Consider the following 25,992-nt stretch of genomic DNA (forward strand, 5'->3'; position numbering starts at 1 on the left):
TTTATTTTTTAAATTTATTTTTTATTTTTTCTATTAAAATATCGATATACCGGTAATACCGGTATTTGAAAATAAAAATACCGGTAATACCGGTATTAATACCGGTATTTTACACTTTATTTTCAAGTTTTAAGTTTGGTTAACTCAATAATGACGTCACAATCAATACTAACCTCAAAAAAATAATTTTTTTACAAATTAACCTAAAAATGATCGCAAAATATCTCATATCTTCATTTTGAATTAATAAAATTCGATATATGAGATGCGAAAGTGATTTTAAGCGCGTCCGATGTCATTGAAGCCAACAATCGGTCACGCTCGTAATAACTTCATTAGTTACGCGCATTATAGCTTAAACTATTTTGTGCCGCAGCAGTGCATTATGCAATTATGCGCATTACGCTAGTGTTAATGAGAAAATGTCGGCGTGTGGATATTTTTGAATCGGGTTTTTAATGCATTCGCTTTAATAGATAATAATGGATGACATTTGCAAACATCTTCCAACGTGTCAAATTATAGGTTACTGAAATTGTCCGAATGATTAATTATGTTTTGAAATGTAGTGCCTTTTAAGTAGGTATCTACACGCATCTGCATTTTGTTATGTTAAGTTTTCAGCAAAAATCAACCAAGAAGAAGCAGCGGTGTTATGCAAGTGAAACCGAGAAATGTGCAATTGAAATTTGTGGGTTGAGTGCTAATTTTCGATTGCACTCGCATGTCACTCTTTATTCAGAAAGCAGAAGGCGCAACCGATGCGCTTTGCTTGCATTGCGTTTCGATTCGATTTAAGACGTTTACTTTGCCGATCGCTTGATTTTCAATACGCCATGCGTTTCAAAACTGATTGATGGTAACTGTCATGCGCGCTGGAAGAAAGAGGAGCTTTGTTGTGTCATCGTTTTATTTTGGTATCAGAAAAATTTTGTGTATTATCAAGGTAAATCTAATTTATAGCGAGAAATTGCCTTAATTGCCTTCATCATGAAATCAATACGGACGCCCCAGTGCGATATTTATGAACACGCAAGTCTATAAAATTCATAAACTATTTGTCATAGGACGCCCCCGTGTTTTATACTCAATGCTAAATAAAACTTGCAAATTTGTCGGCATTTGTTGAACCAAACGCCGCGCGCGCGAATTAAGAAATAAATCGCTGCGAGATGCCATCATGGCGGCGGCGCTCTATAATTTTAATTTATTTGCATGCATCGCGATTCAATTCGTCCCAGTTTGCTTTACCTTCGCTTTTGTCTAGTGTGGACCCGTCACATTTATGACTCAGCGTCATCTTCATGCAGTAATATTTTATTACATTTCGTAATTGGTTTTATTGTCGCTGGAACATGTGAATTGCTCGTTGAAATCTTCACAAACATTTCTAACCTTCAAATTATTGAAGGAAATTCGTGTAAAACAAGCCTAAATTATATTTTTCATGGGAATTGCATAATTAGATTGAACTTGGAACGTTTTGGAACATCTTGGAATGTTCATGTTCATGCCGAACCTTTTTTTTGTATTTTATTTTTTAAATTTTATTCATTGCCAAATATCCAATCACTTTTTTCAAGTTTTACATCAGTAGCTGCTTGGATGATGGATCTTCTTGTATTAAAAAGGCTAAAAGAACTCATTATCTCTACTGCGTGTGCTTTATTTGTTTATTAATGCGCTGTCTGCGGTTGAAATTAAAATTAAAATGAAAACACAGGCACGAAATTAAAATATCACGGCCGGCGCGTCAATCAATTCGCAATTATCGAAGATGCTTCATCAGTGGCGCATCAAATGTATTTTTAATTTACGTTTCATCGATTTGATTAAGTGGGTGCTTACGATTTAATTATGTCAATGTTAAAAGTTTTAAAAATTTTATGTTTTTTTTGTGATTTTATATTGATCCCTTTGGGCAAATTGCCATAAAAGAAAACATAATTATACGAGTACGCTGAATGTGTTGTGTGTTGTTACACATAGTTTCATCTATCTGCAGAGGCACGATTCGAGAAATTCTCATGAGAACGCAGAATGCGATCCATTATTCCATGCGCGGATTGCGTCTTTACCTACTCGTACATGTGTTCGGTTTATGAATGAAAAATTTTTGTTTTCTTATTTAATATCACATGATTAGATAATGGTATGTTTAGCATCTTATGTCACGTTGTCAATGTGGAATTATTCGCTGGTAATTAATATATTTCTACTTAAAACATACATTTATTGTGCGCGGTGTTGTGAGTGTCGTGTGGATCCGCAAAAAAAGAAAGTGATTATAATTATATTGATGAGGTGTTATTAATAACGGGTGAGCGCGACTCGCGGCAACAAGGGAATCGATTCGATTGCCCGCCGGCGAGAGAAGAAGAGATTCTTGCAATTGGGCAATAATATTGCTCACTTTACATTTTTATTTATTTTTGTTTGTGTACGAGTATTTCCGAGGCGCTTCACCACTTTTAGTTTTTATCAAATAAAACTTTCTGGTTTTGGTAATAGAGGTAATTGTATAGGATTTAAATGTCGAGATTTTGCAGGAAATACTTGAAAATAAAAAAAATTGTTGAAAAGTTTGTTGAAATCTCTAAAGTTGTCACTTTATATTATACAAATATAAATTATGTGATAATTTAATCATGATGTGACAAACGAGCATTATTCAATCTGTACGCTCAATCCCTACTAATATAATAAATGCGAAAGTCCTGATGTTTGTTACACTTTCACGCAAAAACTACTTAACCGATCATCATGAAAATTTGTACACATATTCTTAGTGGTCCCCGAATGGTTATAGGCTACTTTTTATTTAATAAAAAAAATTATTTTTTAAATAAAATAAAGAAATTGTTTAGCCAATAATACCTCTGCATCAGGCTATTTGACTACTTTAACGCCATCTAGCATTCCAGCAATGAAGCTCAAACCTAAGTACTATAGTACCATCACACTGTATTATCACACTGTATTACCGACAGCTACGTCAACATCAAATCCAATTGACTACACTATGGAGACTGTACACTATACTTCCATAAACTATACTTTCAGCCATTTTAAACTTCCCGCCATTCTACTTCATTGTTACTTCTTCTGTGACTACAGACGCATTCGGAAGCAACTTCATTATTTTAGATATTCGTGAGCGAAGCCGCGGGTTAAAGCTAGTATTATATATATTAAACAGTCAATTATCTGTCACACATGACATATTAAAGCGCCATCTATTAGAAAACGACTAAACTACATTTTTAAAACTTAAATTGAAGCAAAAATCGTTGATTTTGCTTAACATTTTTTGCAGAAACGCACAAATCAATCATAATTCCACTTTAAGCCTTTCTGCGCCCAAAAATCAACTCAAAATTAAAGTTAATTTCAAAATAAATAACTTCAAAACCCTCTCTTATTATTATTGATTTGATTTCGTCACCGCAAACAACTTCCTTGTCCATGCACATCAATTAATTGTTAATTAACAAACGATTATGCGTATTGATGGTAATAATTAAAAATAAAAAAGTATTTTTTGATAAGGTTAATAATGGAACGGCATGACAGCATGAAACTCTGAAAGTAGGCAACCCAACACTACACCAAGAGTCATCAAAGTATCAAGTTATCCCGTGACAACTAGTTGTAAAACGTTTATAGGTAATATTTACAAGTTAATATTAACATTACTTAAACAATAAATGAACCAAGACTTTAGTTTCAACTACTTAATTCAAGCAGAAGCGCCCACAATTGCAATTAAACTAATCTGCGCCTGGAATTCAAACTAACCTTTCAGTTAGATTTAATTTTCAATAATTGCAGATCTAGCAAGCTTATAACTTCAATCAGGATTTTTTTCAAATTAGGATTTAGCGCGTTTTCGATGATAAAATTAAGAAGCAGGTTGCATATGTATGCTTGTAGACTCAAGGTATAATTCTGCTTACTTTCGTAATTATTACCTAAAATACCAACCGTAAATGTTACATTTGTTGTATTTGACTAACAATTTGCGATTGTTTCTGGGGCCTGGTAACTGAAAGTAAAAGTGAGAGCCTGTGATTCTCGTGGATGGGTTTAATGTTTACGAGATCGTCGCACTCAGACTATTTGTTCATCGATGGCGTTCAGAGACTTGACTGCATCAGCTTCCTGCGAGTTACCGAAGCACATTCATATCACAACTGCATTCCAATACAAATTTCCTAACGAGGACATTTCAAACACATCAAATTCAATCGCCAACCTTTGTTTCTCGGTTCAAAGAATAATGTGAAGCATTTTTTTCTCAAAAAATTAAAATTTTTGAAATTTTTTTGCAAAATTTTAAAAAATTGATTTTTTTACATTTTTGAAAACTAAAAATGTTTTTTATGTCAAATCCTTTGATTTTCAACTTTGATTTTTAATTTTTTGTCAGCATAATTCAATTTAATATTTTTTCCTAAATTTTAAGTGATAGCAAATGACGTAAGACAAAAATTACGAGCGTATTGCCACAAAGTCGTTAATAATTCCAGTCCGCTCATTATTTATTGCTTCATCCACATGGTCCAAAAGTCTTCTTCTTCTTCGTCTAATAGCATCTCAAACACGACTCCTAACACGCTGATCTTCTTTTCATTGCCTTAATATAATTAATTTTCCTATTTTATTGTTTGTTAATTACCTGGTTAGAATAACCTATTACCTAAAGCTATAACAGAAATTCACGACTTTTTTTTCCTTTCGTTGCGTTCGCCACGAATTTGGTCGAAAACAATTTTCACTCCAAATCCTGCAGTAACTTTTACATTTATCTAAATTAATATTGAAGACTGTGATGTAATGTTATACAATGATAAATAATTGATAGTTTCGAGTTGATAGGCCGACAGATAATTGCACGTTGCGCACCATTTAGAAACACCTTAAACGCTGTTCAATTTAAACATTCGTTGAGGTTGATTTTTAAAATTGGCAGTTTTGAAGGCAACAGACGCAGGAAACGGCGCAAAAAGCGACTCATCTTGAAGTTTAAAATAAATTCAATTAAGAGTAGAAATAAGCAACTAATTATATAAAAAGTTTAGGATAAATATTAGTTTATTAATTATCTATTGACGCAAATATCACGCGTGAATTCATATGTCAATGTCAAAAATAAATTAAATTTAAATTCAATATTTTAAGATGACTTAAGATGACTTAAGAAGAATTCTCTTTAGCCGTTCCTTGTTGTTTTGTGCAAAATAATATTTTCCAACATTTACAATACTAAAAGTACTGTGCTCGTTTATCTGCACTGTTCATGTTCACATTCTTCGGCAAGATCGACAATGACTGAGACTGAGGATGGAGGTTGGACCACAGCATCAGCACTTTGTTTTCTGCGCGATCGACGTCGTTCGACTATATTATATTTCGCCCTTGATATTTTAAAAGTGTTGCTTTCTTGCACGGCTGTCATTATTACTGCTCGCGATGGCTCGCAACATCTTCAATAGACACACACAGCCGCGTGTTGTGTTTTTCATGCGTTAATGTAGTTAGCAATTTTAGACGTTCATTGAGACATAATTTGTTGCATCTTGCTGGTGGTGGTACTTGAACACAATATGTAATTTTCTGTATTTAGTGTCTATGGTCTTGTAAGAGGACTTAAATCACGTAAATCTTAATTAATATTATAAATTGTTTGTTTGTGACGCTGCTATGCAAAAATCACTTAAGTAATTTTGATAAATTTTGGTTAAGAGATATTTTAGACCTAGGAGAATAACATAGGCTACTGTTTGTTGTAAAAATATAACTTACAGGGTGTGAAAAATAGTTTGCAAGTTTGTACAACGAAAAAAATAAATTACGTTGACGCAAGCAAAAAATGTGATGAAAATGCCGATTGAAGATGACCGTCTGTATTTAGGTATTGAATATTACACATATAAAATAAAGAAATAAATCAATGATTTATCGCGATTTTTGTTTTTATTTAAATTTTAAAAATACAATTTAGCCGTTTTCTAATAGATGGCGCTGTCATATGTCATATGTTACAGAGTGTTGACAGTTTAATATATATAATACTAGCTTTAACCCGCGGCTTGGCTCGCGAATATCTAAAATATTGAAGTTGCTTCCGTACGCGTCTGTAGTCACAGAAGAAGTAACAATGAAGTAGAATGGCGGGAAGTTTAAAATGGCTGAAAGTATAGTCTATGGAAGTATAGTGTACAGTCTCCATAGTGTAGTCAATTGGATTTGATGTTGACGTAGCTGTCGGTAATACAGTGTGATAATACAGTGTGATGGTACTATAGTACTTAGGTTTGAGCTTCATTGCTGGAATGCTAGATGGCGTTAAAGTAGTCAAATAGCCAGATGCAGAGATATTATTGGCTAAACAATTTCTTTATTTTAATTAAAAAATTATTTTTTAATAAATAAAAAGTAGCCTATAACCATTCGGGGACCAGTAAGAATATGTGTACAAATTTTCATGATGATCGGTTAAGTAGTTTTTGCGTGAAAGTGTAACAAACATCAGGACTATCGCATTTATAATATTAGTAGGGATTATAGAGTAACATCCAAGAATATGCTTCGATTTTGTGCTCTAATTGCTATATATTTGATTTTATCAATGTTTTTCAAATTTTTCACAAGTTAGAATAAAACAATTTTAAAATACAGATGATTCCAGTCAAGCAATACTCGTAAAAAAGCTAGTGTTAAAGTTTATCAATGTTTTATTTTATTTCTTAATTTCCTAATGCTTGAATGAATAGAAACATAAATTAGCATTTATTGTAATTTCGGCTTTCGGCATGAAGCGTAAAACAACATTTTACGCTCATATTTTATTCACATTTAAAACAAAACTCTTTTCAAGTGTGTAAATCATTCTAATGTGCTGAATAAAATGCACCGGTGACACATTCAAATTTAACGACGAAGCAAAAACAATCATAATGTTAAAACATTTCCAGTTATTCAACCGATGAAGAAATGTGAATGGACGAATATCCGGCTTCCGAGTAGTGTTGTGTGGAAACATTCAAAATGAAGCATAACAATAAAATTTTAACGACGTGTTCGACAAGTATTTAGCGAGTTGACACCTCTCGTGCTGCGTGACACGCACGCCCGCCACATTTTACACGCCTCATTAACGAATTTAAAGACTCGTTCGGCTGATGATGACAACCGCACATCGATGAATGCGCAAGCACGCGCGCGCTCACGTGGAAAAATGCCATGCTTTTGTGTTTGCTTTGGTCGGTAGCTGCCGGCTGTCCGGCTACCAATTCCTGAGTAAATATTATTGTGGTAATGTTACTTTAACAAGCGCCCGGTTAGTGGGTAATTAGGTGTTTGATTTATTGCTTAATTAACTTGAAACTGATAGGTTTCAATGGTTTTATAGTAAAAGCACATTTTAACTCGTTATAGAGAGGTGATATTTCATCAAAAAAACAGAAAAAATAATAAAAAATTGCGAATTTACACGAATTGGATCTGTTTAATCATTTTTAAGCTGGTTATAAACTCAATTACTTTAGTAAAAATGCCAGGAAATATTTCCTGAAGTCTAAATACGAATTCCGCTTCGCTCAGTTGTTTATTTGTGTTTTAAGTTAAAATTTAGATGTTTTACGAATTATTTTATCAAAAAACTTCGTTTCTATATATTACTGAGCAAGTTATGCAACTTTTTATGCACTAAAATTATAAATTACGTTATTTCTAGGTTATGTTACATCGAGGAGTAAAAAATATCAAAATATATGGATTTTACGTGAATAGAGCACTGTTTAATCTTTTCTAAGCTGATTATAAACTCAATTATTTTAGTAAAAATGCCGGTAAATATTTCCTGAAGTCTAAATATGAATTCCGCGTCGCTCAGTTGTATTCACTTGTGTTATGTTTAAATGATTTTCTAGTAACTCAACGTGCACCCCAACAAATTAGCTGAAAAATCGTGCTTAAGTAATAGAAATTTGCATTGCAATTTGTAGGGATGTTGGGATCATAATTACAACAATATTTCAATATTCTACACCATAATTGCTAGAAATAAGAATATTTTTCGTCGTTAAACAGAAAAAATTAGTTTATAACTTAAAAACTACACCAACCAAATTGTTACACTGTATACACTTTTGATTTTAATTTCATTGTACGTTTGTGTCCTCTCTTGACTTAACTCGACGCGAGATTCTTCATTCGCGAGCTCTTCTTCCCTTCCCTTCCGCGGCGGCGTTCCCACTGTTTGCCGGAACGTATAAAACGCAATGATAGACAATCGCAATCATTCTTTCGCATTCGGGTGGTGCTCAAATTCGGATTACTTGCGAGTGAACACGTTCGGGTTTGAATTTCAAACTTTTTTTCGGAATTCGTGTGTCTGTTTAATTTTCTACAAGCAATAATCAACGATCAACAATTTTCAACATGACATTAAAGGTAACAATTAAGATTAATAATAATAATAATAAGAAAAAAAAAAATTTAATGTGCAATTGCAGTAGAATGATTACACATTTTACACCTTAGATGGAGTTTATGGAGCGACATAAAGGATGTGCGCGCAATTAAATAATAGTTAACCTCACAAGAAATTTATTATGCAATCGGGTGTCGGTTGCTTAATTTCGGTTCACATTATTTTGCATTTACATTTATGGGAACAGATTTTTTCTACATGCATAATTTTCTATCGTCAGGCATTGAAATTCTTAACTCTTGACCTAAATTTACCGGAAAACTTTTATTTTTATTTTTATTTTACATTAATCATTCGAATATTTCAATTAAGCCGTGATTTAAGTTTGGTAAATTTCGTAAGTTGGAAATTGACCGGATGAGACGCGTAGTTAATCAGCGTCCGCTGCGTGTCTTCAGCGTTCCTCACACCTATTTACTTTATTTACTTTTCTATTGTCTTCTGCACGATGCCTGTAAGAGAGGATTAGCAAACAATTAGTACTTACATTGCGCCAGCTTTAAAGTATCGAAGTAAATTCAATAAACGCTCCGATCAGTTGCGATCGCAGCGCAATCCCTTTCGTTTGCATTGTGTTTCTTGCGATTCTTTTAATGTGCTATACGATTTCGCAGCAAAAACTCTTCTTAGCAATACCCGCTTGGAAGAAACAAAGAGTTAATGAATATTACGTACGTAATAGTAATATCCATCCATCAGAGTAAAAACAACCAACTGCTGCGGGTAATTACAAGACAATTAAATAACGTCAAGATTGGAAAATGTATCAATAACATCATTTTGGATGCGAGGTGTGCGTTTGACGACCTACAAAAAACAAAACATTGACTAACTTTGACTTTGCATAATTTTGCTTTGTTTAAATTTAAATTATACACAATTTATTCTCGAAAAGCAAAAAAAATCTCACACGTTGTATTTTAAACTTATTAATACTAGATGTTTGAAAATTTAAAGTTTACGAATGTTTTTAATTTGAGACTTTCATCGATAACTTTCTTCGTTTAATTTTTTATAGATTCATATTCAATATAAATTGTTTAATAATTGGTGCCACCGTTCTATACTCATTCAATGCGCGTTTTATTATCATCATTAGACATTTCTTTCATTTCTTTCACCTTTTGGACGTTACCTACTTTATTTTTCCAATTACACACCGGCTTACAACACTCATTCATTCGCCATGTTCCGCAATTGCGCGCGCCATACATTTTCCATGCGAAATAATTGTATTAATTAAACTTGGCATACAGAAGTCTTAATGTAGTGAATATAATTGCGCTAAAAAGAGAAAAGTAATAGCAGTGAGTAGATTTAAACATTTCGCGGTTAATTAGCTACAGGAAATTTCGATTTCGGTGTGTGACATTTATTCGCGAAAATGGCGCGCGCATTTTTGACAGCTTGCACTTTTCGCGCTTTCTGTTTGCCGAGCAATCCGCAATAAATTTTCCTGCATAACGCCAGCCAGCCAATAGGAGATTTATAGTGCTTATAGTACGGATGAAGATATTCCGCGATGATTGGTCGTCTCTGCGCGGAATTCACATTATTCAATATTATATAATATCGTGCGCTGCTTACTTAAGATTAAAGCTAACACGCGCTTCTCGAATTTAGATAAACATCAAATATCTTGCCATCTTGGCATCTCAATTATTTATAGCACATTTTAAAACGTAAATATTTGCAGTGAAAAGTGACGCTTTGACGCTTTTTTACCCAAGGGGAGAACGTCTGTGAAGCACCGAAGTGTAACGTTCGGGTCAGAGACGACTTTCATTCGGGGAAACTCGAGTGCAGTTGACGCTAATCGTACTTTATGTAACCCTCCGTACTACATCAAGCATATTTGGTTGCTGACATTCATATCGTTCATAATTAAGTTTAAAACTTTTAAAATTAATTTTAAATTTATCAGAGATGCTGTAAATTACGTCTTGGGTTATAACTCAATTATTTAATAGCACATTTTTAGTTAATTAGTCATTTTATACTGCATTTTCAAAAAAATTCGCTGAATCCACCGTGAAATGAACTTTTTTGAGAAATTCTTTTTACTGCTTCGGAATAAATTGCATCCAACTCGTGATTACATTTGCATGCATCGTTTGCTTGCACATAGGTTAAGGTTGTTCTTTCGAGTCTCGAGTATCGACTGATCTCAACATATCGACAATCGACGGAAGGATGCGCGACCGCATTACACGTACGAGTACGAAACAATTACAATTGATATTTTATTGAAGATGCACTCATGATATTCAGTGCAAAAAATTTTCTCCTCGCAGTGTTTTATAGCAGTTAATAAAATAGGCTACAAAACGGCAGGTGTCTGATTAAAACGGGTGTGCTGATTGTTCTACTGGTATAAAACTGTCAGTGAATGTGTAAAACTCTATAGGAGCCAGGCATTCAGCAGTAAATCACCGCATTTTATTACTAACTGGTATTTACCCAAAGAAAAAATATAATCTTGAAGTTCAAATGCCTGGTTTTTAATTAAAACATTAATTAATTGATTAATTATTATGTTTTGTGTAACACCAAGAAAAATACAAATATGTAATCGTTTAATTTATTATTTTCGAAAAAAGTGTGTTTGAGTTGAATCCGTGTGAGCAGTGAAAGTTATAAATGTTTACAAAATATACATTAAACTGTTACATAGATAGATAATAAATTACTGGTGATTACTGATTAGGCGATTATTTGCCGGCGCGGTTATAAATAAGACCGTGTCGTAGGTGTGCGTGCGACGTAAGGAAGTCTTCATTGCATCATGCAGGTTTAAATTTGGTATAGCCTACAATAAACACACTTAATGTAATTTGTGTGTGTGTGTTGTGTTGCATAACGATTGCGCTTGACCGCTGACCAGCGCTAAGCAATGACCATGACTCACAAACTATGTGTGCACTAGTGCGCATGCGCGCTGTGCACATTCTTGCGGTGTTGTTTAGTTTATCGTGCGATTGTGTGCAGTGCGCGACATATTAGACGCGAACAAAGAAAGAAATGCATGCGCGGTCTTTTAATGTCACGATCAATTAGGCATGGGTGCAGAGGCACGCTTGAGCATTGCCAATTGCGCACAAAGATGGCAATGATGGCAATGATGATGCATCGGAACACCAGCAAGTGTGGAAATTATAGAATTTGCTTTAATTGATTGTAAATTGTTCTTCGTAGATCATTTAGTGTGCGCCGATGTGGAAATCGCGCACTGAGGTGAGGTTGTAAACAAAGATGTTCTTGTTCCATATTGTGTCAGTAACCTAGTGTGTGGGGAATATTAATGGCCGCCGCGACGGTGCGACCTTGTCATTAAAAGGTAAACGAATCGTTTGGGTCGGAGATAAATTATAACTATTTGCATATTTGCCATTATTCACTTCTTTAGGTACTCGTAAGTTGTGTGTGGTTTTTGTAGTAAAAGTTTCCAGTTTAATTAAAACAGTGAAAATTCTTGCTGGATTAGATAATTAACGACGATCTACTTTGGAATATAGAGACATTCAAGACAATGACATGCAGGTTACAGGTGCTTGTTAGGAAGCTTGTCCAATTAGAAACGCAGAGTGGAAAACAGGTGGATTACACAATTCTGTTCCTGATCTCACTTATTTACTTAGTTTTAGAGAAATAGTTCTTGTTGTATTTAAAAACAAAGTCAGTGATGTTATTTTGCTTGTAACTCATGAACGGTTGGACCGATTTTTATAATTTTTGAATTTTTGGATTCCTCTTGGTTTCTTTTAGTAGAATAATTATTAAAACAACGATAATTTTGAGAAAAAACAAAATTAGAGAAGAAAAAAGGTATTTTTAGATGAGGTTATGTTCTTTTGACATAATTGACAGCTCTGTATCCTTTATAGTTTGACAGTTGACACATAAAGTAAGCAACTTTTCTAGCATAGACTAAATTCAGTTAAAAATTAATTTAAAACTACTTTTATTGATGAAAACTTACAAAGTTTATCTAAAAACTTGGCCTCCTATAAATTATTGTACTATATCGGTTGATAATATTGCAAAATAATAATAAATTACAAAGATGTATTCGATTAAGTCATGAATACCTATGGCAATCATCATCTTCGTGCTCAAACGATAATCGCAATTCATTTGGTTGCACTTTTGTTGCATTTTCGTGAACTATATCGCGCTCACACGTGCCTTCAAGTGCTTTAAATATCAACTTCTCAGCGATTTTACCCAACCTTAAACCTTAAACTCTATAATTTTCAATTGCGTCCATCCAGAAAAATCATCTCAGTTTTCAATTACTGACGTAATGAATGTGTTCCCATTCTGATAAATTTATTAGCCACTAAATTATTCCATATTCGTTACGCGTGTGCTTAATTGCGTTGTAATAAGGAATTTAATTAACAAATATAATTTATTCAACCCGAAAAACACGCGATTCAACGAATACTGCGCAACGAGGAAGTTTTCGCCTGCGCACGATCTCATCATGAGTGCATCAAATCTTACGGCATTACGAAATCCACGACGAGCTGAATTTTTTTAACTGTCCGCGAACGCTAACGAATTTCTTGTCGGGGCATAATGAGGCGAAAAAGCATTGCGCGTGTGTATGTGTAAGTTATTTATGCGAGTTTGATTGTGCACAGTGCGCATCCTGATTTACATGCGCCCGACGGACGTGCTACACGATAACATAAGGCGTGCGTGATGCAATGCGTGTACATAGCGTTTTATTGCTGCAATTACACAAGATTTCAACGTGGACGACTAGCGACTAGATTTGTAAGCAGTAAACTATATGCAACCAACACTACACAAATTATATACAAAGTTGATAGCTTGTAGAAGTAACTAAGGTGTAATAAACATGGAAAATCGATAAAATTAAAGTCGTAACTTATGATAAATCAATAGATAGAGGCGTTACGACGGTGTATGTTTCCAATCGATTGGATCTTCAACATCTACACCTAATAATTAACTTCCCGGTGCGTGCAGCCATTTTAAAATAAGTTTAATGCATTTATCACGATTAAAATGAGAAAAATCAACTTTAAACTTTAAAATTTATATTTTTTGATTTACGAGAAGCATATGAAGAAAGTTCCACTTGGAATTCGTTTAAAGTGTTGAATTATTCACGAAAAAGCGCGGAGTCCATTCGATATTCATTATTTTATTCATCGGAACATGGAAACAAGTCGTTAATGCTTGTTATACAATTATTAATAGTGACACAACACGTTTTGGTCAATAAATAACTCCTTTAATAACCAACACCTTTGTTAACCTCTGTTTGTTTTGTTCAAGATATGTCTGTTAACCCTCGCCTGTTTGGCTACCACCTATGCGGCGATTGCTCCAGGGCAGAACGCTTACCTTCCACCTCAACAAAATGGTTACAATTACAACAAACCACAACAACCCTTCCAACCTCCATCATCCCCACAGCCATTTAGGCCATCACCATCAGCTCCTTTACCAAAACCAACTCCTACATATGGTGCCCCACCTGCACCACCACAACCAAGACCCACTTATGGTGCTCCAGCCCCACCTCAACCCACTTATGGTGCCCCAGCGCCGAGACCTTCTCAGCCCAGTTTTGGATTACCTAGCCCGCAACCACCAAGACCATTCAATCCACAACCATCTCCTAAACCTACGTATGGACCACCTCAGGGACCACCTCCAAGTGGACCCAACTATGTTGGACAATCTACATCTAATGCTGGTCAACACGCACCGGTTAGTTTTGTAATTTCAAAGGGTTTACAAACAAAACCTTATAACTTATATTGTAGGGTGAGGATCACCACCATCATGAACCAGGCATGCCTTTTGACTTCAACTACGCTGTAAAAGATGATCAGTACGGTAATGATTACTCTCACAATGCGGTTAGTGATGGAGATGTCACCACTGGCGAGTACAGAATCCAACTTCCCGATGGTCGTACTCAAATTGTAAAGTACACCGCTGATTGGAAAACAGGTTTCCACGCACAGGTTAGATTTGAAGGTACGCCGACTTACCCGGCATACCAGGGACGTCCTAGCAACCAACAACCTTCCTACCAAGCTCCACAAGGCCCAACTCAAGGTTACCCAAGTGGTCCCGCCAGGCCAAGCCAGCCCACTCAAGGTTACCCCAGTGGACCAGCCAGACCCAGCCAACCCACTCAAGGTTACCCAAGCAGTCCAGCTAGACCTACCCAAGGATACCCGAGTGGACCCACTCAGGGTTATCCAAGTGGACCTAAACCAACTCCCAGCTTCCCATCCCCACCAGCTAGACCAAGCCAACCTACTCAGGGTTACCCCAGTGGACCAGCTAGACCCAGCCAGCCTACTCAAGGTTATCCAAGCACGCCAGCGCGACCCAACCAAATTCCTGGCCAGCAGTACACCCCGGACGGTGGATATAAATATTAAACCGAATTTGATACGCGTCTATGTTTAAAAGTGTCTAGATATGCAATCAACTGTATTATAATTTTAAAAATTTAGTTTCTAAGACAATGATTATCGACATAGTATTATTATTTATGGTTTTTATAGGACTGCATTGTTTTTCCAGCGATCAGAAACAATTTCGACGTATTTATTTTTTCATTCGGGAAAGCAATTGGACAAAATATGTGACGGTTTTAATGGCAGACAGTTCTAATTTGTTTCTTTGTACAATTGAATTTTTTTTTTGTAAAATCTAGCTGTAATTGTGACGATAAAACATAAATAAAATATTTTTTGTAAAAAATATCCCCAGAAATTAATTTTAAAGGTAATTAGTTGTAATTGACAAGTTGTATACAACAAAAACTGCATAAAAAGAAATAATTGTCTCTAATAAAATATAGATGGCGCTGTGCATAAGGTTATGTTGCATTGTGGTACAGAAGAGTTAGCAGTACGTTTGGTTGCCTATAGTAAAAGTCTGTTTGTGAATAAATAGTTAAACTTAACAATTGCGGAGTAATTTACTCTTGTAATTGTCATTAACAACGAATGTAATGAAAATGAATACATTGCACAACATGCAACCATAAAAACAAAAACCTTCTACATTTATACTTGCTTCATTTTTTCTATTCTCTCCTCCGCCATGTTGATGTATTTACTAATTTGGAGACATGGAGACATCTTAATTATTACAAATGTTAGTTGATTACCCCGACCGTGTGACACAATGAAATGCGTATTTAATTCATCTGCTAACAAATTTTCTTGAATTGCTTGCTCAATTTTAATCGCGTTTTGCAATTTGTTTATATCGTCCGAAAAGTTCAATGATTACGCTCACCTTTAAATAGTAATGTTAATCGAGCGCGTTTTCCTTATTTTAACCGAGTTATGTTAATAGTGAGGCCATATGAAGCAAATCAATTATTTTGTTTCAATTTATTTCCACAAATTGGCAATTGATGGCAATTTACACTTTACACAACTTAATCCTAATACTGTGAGATGAGACCTCACGAAATACAAAATGTTTTGAACTTATTTATATATCTACAACATAATGTACATATTTATTTATAGAAAAAAATTCAAATATGTGATTATTTATGGAGCGCCGTAAACAGCCGTGGGTTTAACTTTGTTACCAAAACCAGAATTCGCATAGCTGTCATAGTTGTGTTGATTGTTATTGTTGTAGTTGTTCTGATGATAGTTCTGATTCTGGTTGTAATTGTCATAGCTTCCGGTGTTGGGCGTTCCGTAACTGTTGCTCAGTGCCGCGTACTGGTTATTAATGGCGACCGGGTTCACAGGGGCGCCATATTGGTTGCTGGGAGCACTCGGGGCGTTGTAATGTTGTTGGTTTTGGTTGTAATTTTGATTCTGGTTGTAGTTAAATCCTTGGTTTTGATTGTTATAACCTTGATTGTTATTATAACCCTGATTTTGATTCTGGTTGTAATTGTATCCCTGGTTAGTGTTGTACTGATCAGGGTATTGTGCTTCTCCTTCATAACGCACATCAGCATGGAACCCAGTCTTCCAATCAGCGTAGTAGGTCACAATTTGGGTGCGGCCATCGGGAAGTGCAACGCGGTACGAACCGGTCACTTGATTACCATCACTTTGTTCCTGACGGTTGTAGTTGGTACCAGTATAGTCATCTTTTACTTGGTAGCCGAATTCATAGGCTTTGGGCTACAAAAGAAAAATATCCAAGTCAAATTGAAGTCACGACTTTATTGCATGTTATGTGGTTTAGGTCGTGAGCGGCGATCATATTACCAACTTACGCAAAACTGGAGGTGATTATATCTGATCGTAAAGTATAGGTTAGTAAACTCGTGTCATGGGTCAGTGATTGTGGTCATACTTACTTCGCCGTATCCTTCATCACCGTGCCCGTGTCCACCGCCGTGTCCGCCATGTCCTCCTTGATTATTGTCATAGTTCGGGGCACCGTAGCTCGTGATCGGTGCACCGACACCATTATTAACACCATGGGCACCGCCGCCTTGGTTGTAGTTGTTGTAACCACCGCCGCCGCCTCCGGCATTGTTGTATGGGACACCATATTGGGGTACTGGTGGTTCACCAACCACGAGACACAATACGGTGCAAAGTAAAATCACCTAAAAGTGTTTTGCATTAGATTTGAGTAGCTACCGGTGAACGCCTGAAAGTTATGCAACCAAATTCACATCCACTTTGGGTGGTCTGCCAGTCGTGAATCAAACGCATTAAAAGTTGATTAATATATCCACTAAAATTCCATATATGTTATAAGTTAAGATAATTACATATTCTAAGTCTCAGTATATTGCGCTTTGCATAAATGCGGCCAATTATTCCATGTATTCCACGCTGTTACAGATATAATCTCCGTGGAAGTTGAGAGAAAAGCACTAAAGTAAAATTAGTTATTACTTCAGATTTGCAGTCTAGTCCGCGATTACATATTTCACAAATAAACAGTGGATTTGGACAAAGTGCATTTTCATAGGTCGTGATTCGTTAAACCGGACAACGTATTGCACATTGCTCATTCTGCTAAAGGAAAATAGAGACGTAACGGTATACCAACCTAAATTATTATCTCAACTCCAAGCATATACAGGGTATTAATGAATTGAGATATATTTCTGTTAGATTTATATTAATTAACACCTTGTATATTGCACTGGAGTAAAACACTCTCGCTTATTTTCTTCCATTCATTGTTGCTCGTCTCGCGGCGTTTTGTGAGAGATGCATTCGACGTCAATCGTCTCTAATGTGCATATTATGGCTAATAAATTAATGCGGTGTTACACATCATGCCATCATTCCAATGGCGGCGCATTGTTGGCGCAGAGTGCACCAATATCGTGGAAAAATGAGCCGGTCGAGTTGATGCACGAGAAGATGACGAGATGGCGAAAAAATCGGAGCAAATTGTGATTTATTACGCTACACATTGCGCATTATTGTTATTATGATTTGTACACGCGCGCATCACGTAAGAGAGGATATTGCACGACTTTTACTTTTGTTCGAGAAACAAAAAAGATAAAAATATGATAAATATTATTTACACCGGAACTTACACCTTTAATCTCAACTAATATTATAAATGAGAAGAAAATAGTGTTTTATGTTTGTTTGTGGCGCTTCTACGCAATAACCACTTAAGTTATTTTGATAAATTTTGGTAAGGAGATATTTTGGACCTAGGAGAATAACATAGGCTACTGCATGTTGCGAAAATATAACATACAGGGTGTGAAAAATAGTTTGTAAGTAGGTGCAACAAAAAAGATAAATGTGATGAAAATGAATAGAAGATGTTTTTGTTTTGAGCACTAATTGCAAAATATTTGAATGTATCAATGTTTTTTTAAATTTTGCACTAATTTAAATATTACAACTTTTAAATACAGATGATCTTAGTCCAGCAATAAATAATTTGCAACATAAAAGCTAGTGTTAAATAATTTTGAATACATTGCACATATTAAATTATATTTGAGTGTTTACTACCTGAACCATCAATAAACCACTTGACTACAGTATTTAACTCTTAAACGCTTAAAACCCATGAAGATTTCGCGTGGAAAATGAATGCGTCCTGATGATTTGTGATTTATAGCGATAATAAAGTGACGCTAACGAGTCTGGAAATTGTCTCCTTGCGCGTCGTTTGTTTCGACCATCGAAATAATAGGAAGCCGACTAACGAGACAAAGCCGCGTGCGCACGTAGGAAGACGCGCAAACGCGGCGTGCTTCAGCACCACGTCGAGAGAGCATCTCGAATCAATTGTGGGAACGCGCGATTCAATTCATTTCCCTTTTTATTTGCATTTGTTTCTCGCGACGCCAACGTAACGACACGTTCGGCATTCAAATCATTAATTAAAGATTATAATAAGACAAAAGTGTAACAACAAACAGACAAAGATGACTCTCAAAGACTTAAGAGTTAAAAGAAAGTGCCACAAAGAAACAACACACAACACTGCGTTATTTCAGGTAATTTTAAATTAGTTTTTAATTTTACACATAGTTTCTAAATATTTCTTACCTGTTTAAACATGGTTCTTCCACAATAGTTGTAATCCACACAAAAATATTGTTAAAGTTAAGTAAAGTTTGGAATTTCACTGAAACTTTGCAAACTGTAGCTGTGTTGTTGCTTAGATTTGCTTGCTCACTACTGAATCACTTTGAAAAAATAATTTGGTTTATATAGCTTGGGTTGATCGGGGCACGCGTCGCGGGGAGTCTCGTCGACACGCAGAATTTTATTGCGCCGACGAGCATCCATCCAGCGAAGGAAGCCGCCGGTGTGTATGTGTGTAAAAGTGGTGGTAAATAATGGCGGCGCGGATCGTGCAGATTTGGCAACGCATTGTCTTTATCTAAATGGAGTACTTTTACCGCAGGAGACGCACAGAAGCGACGCGAACTCCCACGCTCAGCATGCAGAGAAACAGGCTGCACCATCGCGGATAGATAGGCAAATGAATGTAAACAAATGCATTCAAAACGCGGCTATAAATTTGAGATTTTATGTAAAATTGCAACATTTTCCTCCATAGTCTTGATGATTTTTTTGCAGCCGATTGCGTTAAATTCACGAAGAAGATTCGCATGAATCGTGAGCGTGTGTGTTACAGATTTACATAACGATTTAATTCGATATGATCAGCGGTTAATTTTAGGTTTTAGAGCAAATTTTTCATGCTTTTCAAAAAATCATGATATGTGATGTGAAACATTCACTAATGTCCGACTAAAATTTAAATTTTTGATGTTTTAGTCAGACATTAAAATTTTTGCTATTGCGCATGCGCATGTGCATTGACCACTGTAATCTAACCTCACAAACTCACTATTGATTGTTTGTTGTTAATTAGTACAATTTGCTCAAAGATTAGGGTCTTCTAACACGTGGCGCAATACAACGTGCATATCGCTAATTAACTGGAGCTTATTTACAAACATTTTATGGTTGGTGTTTAAACATTACAAAACCCGGCGTAAAATCTTACTTTTGCAGTATCCTGTATAAAAGGAATGTGTGTAGGTAGCTATTTAAGTTTGTGTCTTGTCTGGATTCGTTCCGATTGTTAGTTAATAGACGGTTTTGTTGTTCGCAGCCATCTAATTTGTAATTACGTGTACGTGCGCGTTCATGATGGGCACACGATATGCGATATGCGAATTACGATACACTCACTTTGTTCGGTTTTTTCGGCAGTCTAATTGACACTTTTGTTCCAGGGAGCCGCGCAGGTTGGTATTAAATGTTGCTTAAGTAATTACGTGCGCGTAAAAATGCACAAAATATTAGAATTAGTGGTGAAAACACAAGACGAACACACAACGTGAAATTGTGCAACAAATTCTTTTTTTTTGAGCGGAAATTTGATCAAAAACAGATTTTATATAAAATTTATTAAGTTAAATCATCTGAGACTTATTTTTTATAAGAAAAATATAATTAAATGTAATTAATTATTGGTAATTTTCTCATGGCGGAAAATATTTATTGCAAACATAATGCAATCAGTTTTTCTATATATTTACATGTGAATATTTTTTGTACGCGAGTTTTCTTTGTTATTTTATTGAAGTTTCGTGACAGTTTCGTCCAGTGTGTTAGAAAGCAATCAAAACTCAACACACGATTCTCGTTCATATTTCGTGATAGTTGTAAATTTTGGACAAATGACGAAAAAACTGTCATTGGTATCAGTATCTCACACAAATCACCTTTCATTTTTCTTTCACCACACAACCACCGGTTGTGGTGTTGTCTTCGTGGATGAAACGACGACGCAACTTCATTTTTGACCAGTCGTTTTGCGCTTCATTATCATCATTGTACTCGTAACGATTGTACGAGTTTTATGAGCGTGGAAGACAGCATGAAACATGAAAGATTATATCATAATGGATGTAAGTTTGCACGCCCACACGTTCACTAGGTTTGTTTCATGACTGTGCCGCATTGCGGAGACATGAAGAGAGACTGAAAATTGTATTTTATTGTTGTAAATTTTATGCATTTCGGAATGTCGCCGGGCTCGACAAATTGGATTTGAGACTTGATTGGGTAATCACTTCTTTTATGTTAAAGAGTAAGTTATAATCCTAGGTAATATTATAATTGCAAATGTATGTTTGTTTGTGGCGCTTCTACGCAAAAACCACTTAAGTAATTTTGATAAATTTTGGCAAGGAGATATTTTGGACATAGGAGAATAACATAGGCTACTGCATGTTTCGAAAATGTAACTTACAGGGTGTGAAAAATAGTTTGCAAGTTTATGCAACGAAAAAGATAAATGAACGCATGCAAAAAAATATGATGAAAAGGCCTAATTAAAATATTACAGATTTTAAAAACAAGTGATTAGAATTCAAGCAATAAAGAAATTATCAACGTAAGCAAAGCCTTGGGCAAAAACTAGTAATCTATATATATAAAAATGAATTGCTGTTCGTTAGTCTCGCTAAAACTCGAGAACGGCTGAACGGATTTATATTATCTTGGTCTTGAATTATTCGTGGAGTTCTAGGGAAGGTATAAAAGGTGAGAAAAATTCGAATAATTGCCGGGAAAATCCTCAAAACAGCTCTTTTCTATAGAATAAAATTTGACATTGAGATTCAATCGTAGTTATAGTTAAATAGTTGAATTCGAGATGGCGCGCTGAAGTGCATTATTGACAAAACTTTATATGCATAATTTCTTTAAATTAAAATTGCTAATCTTATTGATAGAATTGACTCTTACTACGAGTATGTCTAGAACAAGAGAGTAAAAACGAATTACATTTTTATTAAACACTGCCGGAACGAAGTCGCGGGCAACAGCTAGTTTAACAATAATTTCTAATCTACCAATGCCTGAAGCTGAAACCAAATGATAATTGACATTTTTTACTCAAATTTAGCACATTTTTTAAGGAATTAATTACCGTACTTGACTCATATTATATGAGTATTGCCGGTTTTACCTCAGAAACGCATAAAATGTACCCAAAAAAATTGAAAACGATTCTTCACATACGTGTGCTAATTTTATTACCACAACTGTGCTCGTTACAAAATTGTAGTAAGTAGGTATGCAATAAAAAGCCATTTTGCGTAATGAGATATTTTGTGCGCGCTTATCATGCGATGCGATCTCAATTCAAAAAACGTATTTTACTGCCGAAAATCTCAAAAAAAAGAGATCACATTAACATAATGTTAATATTGTGATTGCATAACACAGCTAAAACCTGTGTGCATTCTGCACGCATCCGCAACATTTGTATCACTTTGTTGCTGATTGTAATTGAGTAAGAAGCGAAGACACACGCGTTCGGAAATTCCCGAAATTCAATGCTAATTAATCTTTTGTTTTATTTTATTTCCACGAGTTTAACTTGAATTTGTTATATTATTTAGACAAGTTGTTCGCTGAAGCTTTAATTGCCTGTTGAATTGGTTTTTAACAAATTAACTCGGCAGAAAACATAAAAGAAATCAAATATATGTGTGCGTTACTCCGGGAATCCTCGCCGGCATCTGGTTGTGTGTCATTTTGGTTCCGTGTGCGTACACAAGACATAATCGGCGATTGTTGTTAAATGTAGGATATTTATCAGCTGGAAATCTTTCAGATTTTTGTTTACGTCGTGCGCCCGGAGACGAGCGCGCTCATTGTTCTGTGCGTTCGAGTGTAAAATTTGTATACAACGAAATTTTACACGAAATGAAGAGTTTATGTAAATTCGAGCACGAGTGCAATGCGCGCGCGATCGAATCGCGCTCCACGTTGTATAACCGTGATAGTAATTACATAAAGTACACATTTTTACATTTTTTTCACATTTTCTGATTCAAAAGTCCTGTTGGCATGTTATTGTTGTTTTTTTGTGTTAATAACTTTAAAGATACATATTTTGCGATTGTGTACTACACATCTAGTCATCTTTGTGAGCTATTAGATTTTATTTTTATGTGGAGCAAGAAAAAAACGCGATAAATTCTTATTACGTACGTATTCATTTGTTGGTTGGTGGTTATATCATCGAAGCGCATTTCGACGATCAAACGAGATGAATGTGCGTCCGTCGTCGTCTGCAATATATATTGTAAAACAAACATCTATTAGATTTAATTCCTTCTAGTCGCTAGTTGCATGCATCTAGCGCGCTGGCTCGTTTTTCTCGTTTTCGCAGACAATCACGTCTAATGGTATAGTTATGGCCGCGTTGTTTGTTTGCTCGGCGGTCTCGTAGATTAAGATTTAATTATAAAGCGCTCGACTTGCTCAATCTTTCATAACCCGCGCACAAAGCCCACTGAAGAGCCCCACGACGCTCTTCTTGTGTAGATTCATTGTTGGCGCTACTCGCGCGTGCAAAAACCAGCATGCACGAGATTGAAATTAGAAGCAAATTGTCGGAATCGTCGCCCCGAGTTGAGCATTGTTGTGATCGTATGAAATTTCGTCACTTTGATGCAAACGACGATGCAGAATGAGCTTGGAAATGAAGAAATGTGCGTGCTTAACAATGCGCAAAAAGGTATTACTGGGACGCATCGGGAGTATTTCATCAGGTTTATTATATTTACAAATTGTAATAATCAAACAAATAACTAGTTTTCTTTTAAACTAGATACAGCGTAGCCTCGTTTTACAACTCAATTGAACATATAAATCTTCGTATAAAGCTATATATTAATTTCCTCGTTGTAACGTTTCAGTTTATCTGAATAACAACGAAAAATATTTTCATTTTTAGCAATTATGAGCTAATATATTTTTTAAAGATTCCTACAAATTGCAATGCAAATATTTAACGACAATTTTCTTATAAAATAAGTCTTATAATAATAAAATTTAACTTTTCTATAAAACAAATATTTTTACCACTTTCATGCTTATACTTTTAAAGCCAATTAAGTTGTAACATTTAAAATATTAGTAAGATCATCAGAAGAACGACCGTGAACCAATTTCGCGTTGATCACCACGATGGTCATCGGTAACAAGCAACAACAAAGCAGCTGAAGAAGTAAACGAGCGAACTCATGTTTTGAAATTATGAATTTTAATCCGAACGATATTTATTATTTTTTTGTTTTAGCAAAAACTTTCATTAGAATGTTATTACTATGATTACAACAATTAATAAATGGCCACTAGCCATTTGCGAAATTAAAACCGCGTGTATCTATTAAATCTGCTCATGGCTTTCTTTAAAATCGTATTAAGACGGAATGCACAGAGGTGAATGGAGTATGTCTTGAGAAAAATTATAACAATGCGCAATAAGCGATGATGAACCTTGGCTGCAGTTTGATGGCTTGTTAAAGACGTTGATGCTTTCAAATCGCCCGCAGTGGCCTTAACGCGATAAGAATTAATTCTTGTGGTGAAGGAAGTCGGGGAGATTACGAATGCTGAAAGTAAAACACTAGTAGTTGAGTTAATTACCTCAAAACTCAAAAATTAATTAAGACTTAATTTCAGGGTTGCAATAATAAACACGAAACAAGAATAAAATATTATTCCCACTAAATACAATGATACATTTTTTACATTAATACTCGTTTGGATGAGTTTTATTAATGTTTATTTCCATTGCTGCACCACAATTACCTCTACAAATTGAAGATGCCAGCAGGCCTGAAAAAACTGAAGTAAATTATTGTTTAAAATGTATGCAACCAAACTATCACATACTATTTCCAGGATGATGGACTTAATATTCGAGTGAATCAAGATACAAGATTGGATAATCGTATTTTGGATTTGCGAACGCCGGCAAATCAAGGTATTTTCCGACTGGAAGCGGGCGTCTGCAAGCTGTTTCGTGATGCATTAACAGCGAAGGGTTTCACGGAGATTCACACTCCGAAAATTATCAGCGCTGCATCTGAGGGCGGTGCTAATGTTTTTACTGTTAGTTATTTCAAAGGTTCAGCGTACTTGGCACAAAGTCCACAATTGTATAAACAGATGGCGATTGCTGCTGATTTTGAAAAGAGTGTTTACAGTAGGTGCGGTGTTCCGCGCAGAAGATTCAAACACTCATCGACATCTTACTGAATTTACGGGATTAGATCTCGAAATGGCTTTTCAGTACCACTATCACGAAGTGATGCTTACCATCGGTAACATGTTTACAGAAATCTTCAAAGGCTTACGTGATCAGTACGCAACTGAGATTTCTCTTGTTGGACAGCAGTTTGCTGTAGAACCATTCACTTTTCTCGATCCACCATTAGTGTTGAACTTCGAGGATGGACGAAAACTGCTCGCTGAAGCTGGAGTAGAGGTTGGGCCCGAAGATGACTTAAGTACTCCAGCGGAGAAACTTTTGGGTCGTCTGGTGAAAGCTAAATACGACACTGATTTTTACATCTTAGACAAGTATCCGCTTGCTGTAAGGCCGTTCTATACGATGCCGGATCCGAACAATCCCCTCAGTTCCAACTCGTACGATATGTTTATGCGGGGTGAAGAGATTCTTAGTGGTGCACAGAGGATACACGACCCGGTATTCCTCAGTGAACGCGCGAAGCATCATGGCATCGATCTGGAGAAGATTGCAACGTATATTGATGCGTTCAAGTACGGATGCCCGCCACATGCTGGAGGCGGTATAGGTTTGGAACGTGTTGTCATGTTGTATTTGGGATTAGATAACATTCGGAAAACTTCCATGTTCCCACGCGATCCTAAACGAATTACTCCATAGAGTTATTTTGTAAATTTGCAACAAATAAGAATGAACTTTACAATTACAACTTTACAACATTATTGAAATTATTAATTATTAGTAACATTTATTTTATTGCATGTTGATGAATTGCGGTTCGTCAAATGGTAAGAATTGAAATTCTTTCGGTACCTATAGAATAGTTTGAGATTTATTTCTTGCATATTATAGTTGACGAAAGCGAATTGTTCTCACCTAAATTTGTGACACTGTTTGATTGTAAACACGTTGTTGTTATCGCGTTGAACCAGTTTTATACTGCGTTC

At 35.5% G+C, this 25,992-nt stretch overlaps 3 protein-coding genes across 4 annotated transcripts in view; 2 read left to right on the plus strand and 1 right to left on the minus strand.

Moving 5' to 3' along the window:
* The window catches only part of LOC135793624 (proline-rich protein 2-like), a 35,384-nt gene extending 20,126 nt beyond the window's left edge, over positions 1-15,258 (plus strand). The window contains exons 1-3 of one of the 2 annotated variants that reach the window (XM_065304652.1): positions 8,220-8,457; positions 13,808-14,245; positions 14,302-15,258. In XM_065304652.1, coding sequence (XP_065160724.1) covers positions 8,446-8,457; positions 13,808-14,245; positions 14,302-14,931 — 1,080 coding nt within the window. In that variant the 5' untranslated portion in view covers positions 8,220-8,445 and the 3' untranslated portion in view covers positions 14,932-15,258. Of the gene's footprint in view, positions 1-8,219; positions 8,458-13,807; positions 14,246-14,301 lie in introns of those variants that run through there. The other variant, XM_065304650.1, reaches the window with a different exon arrangement.
* Positions 15,259-15,882: 624 nt separating this feature from the next.
* On the minus strand, positions 15,883-19,219 carry LOC135793831 (uncharacterized protein DDB_G0280315-like). Its single transcript, XM_065304941.1, has 3 exons — positions 19,021-19,219; positions 16,836-17,090; positions 15,883-16,656 (listed from the first exon to the last, which is right to left on the minus strand). Exons 1-3 carry the CDS (start codon positions 19,030-19,032, stop codon positions 16,063-16,065), a joined length of 861 nt encoding a protein of 286 aa, XP_065161013.1. The 5' UTR covers positions 19,033-19,219; the 3' UTR covers positions 15,883-16,062.
* Positions 19,220-24,572: 5,353 nt separating this feature from the next.
* On the plus strand, positions 24,573-25,767 carry AspRS (aspartyl-tRNA synthetase). Its single transcript, XM_065304862.1, is given in 3 exon segments — positions 24,573-24,644; positions 24,697-24,990; positions 24,992-25,767. Coding segments are annotated over 3 exon segments (1,080 nt in total). The 3' UTR covers positions 25,706-25,767.
* The last annotated feature ends 225 nt before the right edge of the window (positions 25,768-25,992 follow it).

Source organism: Atheta coriaria, unplaced genomic scaffold (assembly GCF_025399875.1).
Source record: "Atheta coriaria isolate IRGN ID8LTWV9N9 unplaced genomic scaffold, Caltech_Dcor_3.1 hic_scaffold_6_pilon, whole genome shotgun sequence".
Taxonomy (NCBI): domain Eukaryota; kingdom Metazoa; phylum Arthropoda; class Insecta; order Coleoptera; family Staphylinidae; genus Dalotia; species Dalotia coriaria.

Excerpts from the sequence above, each read along its gene's own strand:
- LOC135793831 (XM_065304941.1), bottom strand. Across the intron at positions 16,657-16,835 it reads GTGATGAAGGATACGGCGAA|CCCAAAGCCTATGAATTCGG; the intron begins GTAAGTATGACC and ends TTTCTTTTGTAG.